At 49.9% G+C, this 6,000-nt stretch overlaps 1 protein-coding gene across 6 annotated transcripts in view; it reads right to left on the reverse strand.

The window, feature by feature from the left end:
* The window catches only part of CD2AP (CD2 associated protein), an 84,207-nt gene extending 81,976 nt beyond the window's left edge, over positions 1–2,231 (reverse strand). For 2 of the 6 annotated variants that reach the window (XM_071742108.1, XM_071742107.1), the window contains exon 1: positions 2,001–2,222. Coding sequence is in view for 2 of the 6 variants with exons in the window: in XM_071742110.1 (XP_071598211.1) it covers positions 2,001–2,004 (4 nt within the window). In the remaining 4 variants the exon portion in view is untranslated. Of the gene's footprint in view, positions 1–2,000 lie in introns of all 6 variants that reach the window. The other 4 variants (XM_071742111.1, XM_071742109.1, XM_071742110.1 and 1 more) reach the window with 3 other exon arrangements.
* Between the last annotated feature and the right edge of the window lie 3,769 nt (positions 2,232–6,000).

Raw genomic sequence — 6,000 nt, forward strand, 5'->3', positions numbered from 1 at the left:
TTCCCAAGGTAAGCAGGAGGCTATCACTAAATATAGTGAGTATGGAGTTCTTTTACTCACTCATCTTTTTCTCACTCTCCTTTTTAGAGATGTTTTACTGCACATTCCTCTCTGCTTTTAGTCACAAAACAGTAACACTTGAAAATCTGAATACAGGAGAGCAGCTTTGTAGAAAAGCTATGTAAAAGGCTCTAGGATCATTCTGCAATCATTTATAGAAGTCTGCCAGCATTCTGGCAGAAACTGTTCCATAATTGCCCAGGCACACAAATTGTTATGGTTATTACAACCCATACAATAACAATACTTGACATGGAGTGTATGCACCCACTCAATTCAGTCACCTCTGAACTAGTACTAACATGTTCACTACAGTAACAAGAGGCCAAGAGAGAAGCCACATTCAAGAAAAGGAAAGGAAAAAAGTACATAAAACAATGTCTTATAATAATCATTAGTCAGACAATGGACTTGGTGCTTTATTGAGTCTTATACAGCATTCCTAATTGTACACTAATAATTTTAGAAACATAGACCTCACATTTGTAAATTCTCTGGTATTTCACATTAAAATACACAATCTTGAGTTCAAGATGTTTAATAAGCACACTAAAGCTTTACGCTTTAGTAATTACCATCAGAGGCCACAGCAATGACCTGGACAGACACTTTTCACTCACAAGCAAGACAATACAGCCCAAAAGGAAAGAAACAGTATTTCTTACCTAGTCTGAACTATCACAAGGGGCACCAAAAGGTGATTTCTTAAGAGCTTGGTTTGTATCATAACCTAAACCACCAACTTCACTTTAGATTTGCAGTCTTTATTTTAATTGTGTTTTGACCTCTTAATACTACCAAGATGAAAACACTTAAAGCACATCTTGACAACCAGGAGGAACTCTGATCAGGAGGAGCACATATCACTTCACTCCCTGCACACCATGTACTTCTTTTTTTTCACGTACAAGGAGGAGGCAGCAGAGCTATCAAAAACCCAGGTGTCCTTTCACTTAGAAACCTTTCAAATCACGCTCAAACACGACACGTTGCGTGCAGCAGTGTGAACACACAAACCTCTTCACTCAACACAGGAAAACCACTGCCACACACACACTTCCACACACCCCTCCAGGTGCACATTACACAGCTGAGAAAGGGGTGAAACGTGAGTGAGGATAACAGAGACTGACAAAAAGGGTCAAGGACCATTCTGAAGCCCCACTGAGGAACTCAGTATAAAAACAGAGGGCTCTAAAAAGTGGTGTTTAAGTCACTCTTTCATACTTGCCTATGCAGATGCGTTCACAGTAGAATCCAGACCCAGTGCAACCGATTATTTCAAGTCTAAACCTAAACTGGCACATTATGAAAAGAGAAGCACCTCGAGTTGTTGTGCGCCTGCTTTTTTTTTTAAGCCAACACCTCGGTGAAGAACCGGGTGAAGGCTCAGCTGGGCGAAAAACACCGAAAGGGCTGAATTTAACCAGGAAAACTCCCCAACCAAGCTCCCTCCAACCACAACTGTCTCAGCGTTCACTGTACCACAGCAAACCTCGCTCTCCCCACCGAAAAACCTCCTGTAACCTCCGTAACCTCCGGAGCTGCCCCCCCGGGACAGCCCGGCCAGGAGGGAGCGGCCCCAGCCCCGGCCTTTCCCCGCCCCGCCGCCGCGCCTCGTCCCGCCGAGCCGACAGCGCCTTTCCCCAGGCACCTGCGGGCACCTGCCGCCGCCACCTCCCGCTCCTCCCGCCCCTCCACCGATCCCCGCCATGGCACCGGCTACCGGCAACGCTGCTTCCCCGGGGGATGCCCCGAAGCGCCGCTTCCCGGACACCCCCGGTCCGCGCTTTTCCCCCCCTCAGACAAAGGGCGGCGAAGGCGGCCCCGGGGGAGCGGGAAGAGGGAGGGGGTAGCGGGGGGGGGGGGGGGACAGTCCCGTCTCGTCTCGTCTCGTCTCGCCGCGCCTCCCGGTGCCCACCCTTCCCCGCCGCGCTCACCCATGCTGCGCCCGCCCGCTCGCCCGTCCCGGGCTCGGCGGAGCGGCTCGGGATCCCGCCGACACGCTCAAGCCGGACACGGCAGCTCCATCCGTGCCGCTACGGGTGTGAAAGGGGCTGCTCCAAGCCGCCGGCGGCCCGGGGCAGAAGCAGCTGCAGATTCCTCCCTACGCTCCCCGCCACCGCCTCGCCTCAGGCGGAGCTCCGGCACCCGCGGCCCCGCCCCCGCACGGTCCCGCCCCGCCCCGCCGCGGGGGTCGCCAAATCCCGCGAGAGCCGCACGCACCACCCCCTCCACCTCCCCTCCCTCCCTCCCCACGCGCGGTTGCCGGGCGGGTGACGTCACCGCCGCTGGCCCAGCCCGGCCGGAGCCGGGGAGCTGCGGCTGCCTCAGCCCCGAGAGAGTCGGGGGCTGTGAATCCCTTCTCCTTCTCTCCCTTCTCTCCCTTCTCTCCCTTCTCTCCCTTCTCCCCTTCTCCCTTCTCCTTCTCTCCCTTCTCTCCCTTCTCTCCCTTCTCTCCCTTCTCTCCCTTCTCCCCTTCTCCCCTTCTCCCCTTCTCCCTTCTCCCTTCTCCCTTCTCCCTTCTCCCTTCTCCCTTCTCCCTTCTCCCTTCTCCCTTCTCCCCTTCTCCCCTTCTCCCCTTCTCCCCTTCTCCCCTTCTCCCCTTCTCCCCTTCTCCCCTTCTCCCCTTCTCCCCTTCTCCCCTTCTCCCCTTCTCCCTTCTCCCTTCTCCCTTCTCCCTTCTCCCTTCTCCCTTCTCCCTTCTCCCTTCTCCCTTCTCCCCTTCTCCCCTTCTCCCCTTCTCCCCTTCTCCCCTTCTCCCCTTCTCCCCTTCTCCCCTTCTCCCCTTCTCCCTTCTCCCTTCTCCCTTCTCCCTTCTCCCTTCTCCCTTCTCCCTTCTCCCTTCTCCCTTCTCCCTTCTCCCTTCCCCCTTCCCCCTTCCCCCTTCCCCCTTCCCCCTTCCCCCTTCTCTCCTTTCTCCCTTCTCTCCTTCTCCCCTTCTCCCCTTCTCCCCTTCTCCCCTTCTCCCCTTCTCCCCTTCTCCCCTTCTCCCCTTCTCCCCCTCTCCCTCTCCCCTTCTCCCTTCTCCCTTCTCCCTTCTCCCTTCTCCCTTCTCCCTTCTCCCTTCTCCTTCTCCTTCTCCTTCTTCTCCTTCTCCTTCTCCTTCTCCTTCTCCTTCTCCTTCTCCTTCTCCTTCTCCTTCTCCTTCTCCTTCTCCTTCTCCTTCTCTCCTTCTCTCCTTCTCTCCTTCCCCTTCTCCCTTCTCCCTTCTCCCTTCTCCCCCTTCTCCTCTCCTCTCCAACTGGGTTTGTTCAGCCTTGAGAAGAGGCTTAGGGGAGACCTTATTCCAATGTTCCAATACTTAAAGGGGGGCTATAAAGAAGATGGAGACTTCCTCTTGACAAGGAGTCCCATGGACAATCCAAGGGGCAATGGGCACAAGCTGCTCCTGGGGAGATTCCGATTGGACACCAGAGGAAGATTTTTCCCTCAGAGGACAGTCAGACATTGGAATGGTCTCCCAGGGAAAGGGGTGGGTTCCCCCACTCTGCAAAGTTTTAATCTTCACAAGGTGCTGAGACACCTCGTGTAAACAGCAGTATTAGAAGGGTTGGACCAGATGCTCCTTGAGGTCCCTTCCAGCCTGATGTTCCATGATCCTGCGATTCTGCCCAGTCTCCTGCCTGCCCCATCTGTATTTCTCCTCAGTTCTTAGAATCACAAGTTGGGTTGGGTTTGGGGGGTACCTTAAAGATCCTCTGGCTCAAACCCCCTCCCACCAGCCCAGGTTGCTCCAAGCCCCATCCAACCTGGCCTTCAACACTTCCAGGGATGGGGCAGCCAAAACTTTCCTGGGCAACCTGTGCCAGTGTCTCCCTCACAGGACAGAATTTCTTCCACCCCAGCAGACACCTCTCTCCTCAGGAGCCAAGGAAGCATCAGTGATGCCTGCAGGGAAGCCTTGGGACAAAAGCAATCATTTCCCCATGGATTTCCAGGCTGTTCACCTGGGGTGCATGTCCATGGGCTTGGGAATTGTTATTGGAGAGTTCATAGGGTAGTTTTTCCATTGTCTGGTTTTTGTTGTTTTGTTTGTTTTATTTTTTCACTTCAGAGGGGAGGAAAATGTTCACAGCTATATCGGGCTGCCACTGTTTAGGTTTTTGTGGGAAACTCAAGAACGAATGAAAATTATTGCTTAGAACTAAACCGATTTAGAGAAAAAACAGTGACCCTGAGGCCAAAAGGACAAGTAAACATGGTCTGGTTTTGATGAAAATCAGGGAATATAATGCAGTGGGGCTGTCTGAAATGAAAATACTCTGTTTCCCCTGCTGCAGACATCCTTTTATGAGTGGTTCAAAATGAGCCATTTCAGCCAAGCTCAGGACAAAATTAGCCTAAAAAGAATGTCAAGTATTTCCAGGAGTCAGCCTTTCTTTGCATCTTTCTCACGGCATGTAAACAGAAAATGAGTCAGATTGTGAGTACTGAAGACAAAATGTGAAGTCTGAGGGTGTAAACAAGCATTTACCATATTGTAGTATGGAATTTTATCACAGTAGGTAGAGGAAGAGTGTGCTTCCATCTCTTCCAGTAGCAGAACTGGAAATGTACAAGTGTTAGTGAGAACTTCCTTGAAGCAGGTATAACATTTAATGCTGATAAACAGCCTCATGATACTCCCCTTGCAAGGGGAATCTGTTTTTTATAAACATACAACCTCTCTGCACCCTCAAATTTACAGGAATTAATAGCAAGAAGAGATTTGGGACAGAATGCAAACCTTTGGGAGACTGAAGTCACTCCTGACAAAAATTAACAAAAATATCTTCCATGAGGATGAATTTTCCTCATCTGTCTTCTCTACAGTTTTTTTCCACTTCCTCTGAAAAGCTACATGCTTTAAAAAAGGATAAATTTGATCTGATTTTTACCTTTTTAAACCCTGTCACACGGCTAAATGCGCATGAAGAAGAGGTGAGAAATAAAATCCTCACAGTGTACACCTTTACAGAGCTTTACAGAGCTCCATGTAGCTCTAAGAAGCTGAACTGGGACAAAAGCTCATTCTGGTTTATTTAAGCCTCATTACTCCCTTTGGATCAGCCCTGAAAACTCAGACTGACACAAAGCTACCTTTGCCCTTCAGTCTAGAACCTGGTGAAGAGCAAAGCACCAACCAGTTCTGACACCAGGGGCTAGCAAGTTGCTGGCTTTTTGAGCTTTCTTCTCCCTTGTTTTTGTCAGGTCTTGATAAACGTGGCTGGCTCAAAACAGTCTGAGTACAAACCCCAGATTTTATTCAAAGCCCATGTGCTCTGATGATAATGTGCCAGCACCCAGGGAATCCTGTGCTCCAGCCTCTGTCTCCTTCTCAGGACCAGCAAGGCAGAAATGGGATGGTTCCTGAAGGAGGCTCTGGGCTTGCTGAGCCCCAAAGTCATTTTCTCTCTCTCTGGTTTCAGTGCTGCTGAATCCATCACCTGCAACCCTGTGCAATTTTCTGGTTTGCCCATGTCTAAAGCTGGTCCTGCTTTGGGGCTCTGGTTGGTGAGTTCTGTGATGTGCTGCATCCGTGCTTCTCTGAGTTTGGCAAGACTTTGCAAAAGTTTTGCAAAAAATCAAGAGTCCACTCATGCCTAACTGAAAAGAGCACAGGGGCCCCTAGTTAGTATTCTTATATGAGCTGGCAATGATGGCACATTAAAAAAAAACACTATTAACAACTGAGGCTGAATGGCTAAGCCATGGGGCTACTTTTTTTCTTTTTTATATGCTCTATGTCTGATGTCCTGCTAAATGCTTATTTACCAATAAATACCTTATATACAATGAGTTCCTTTCTTACTTTCCACTTGCTGTAAACTTTTAATTAGCCATTTTCACTTGGATATTATTCAATGATTGGTGTTTATGCAGTCCTTTGAAAATACAGTCTTGCTGTCATACTCAGATACATGTTGGATCTTGCTTTTTATCAGTCTTTTTTTTTTT

Source organism: Heliangelus exortis, chromosome 3 (genome assembly GCF_036169615.1).
Source record: "Heliangelus exortis chromosome 3, bHelExo1.hap1, whole genome shotgun sequence".
Lineage (NCBI taxonomy): Eukaryota > Metazoa > Chordata > Aves > Apodiformes > Trochilidae > Heliangelus > Heliangelus exortis.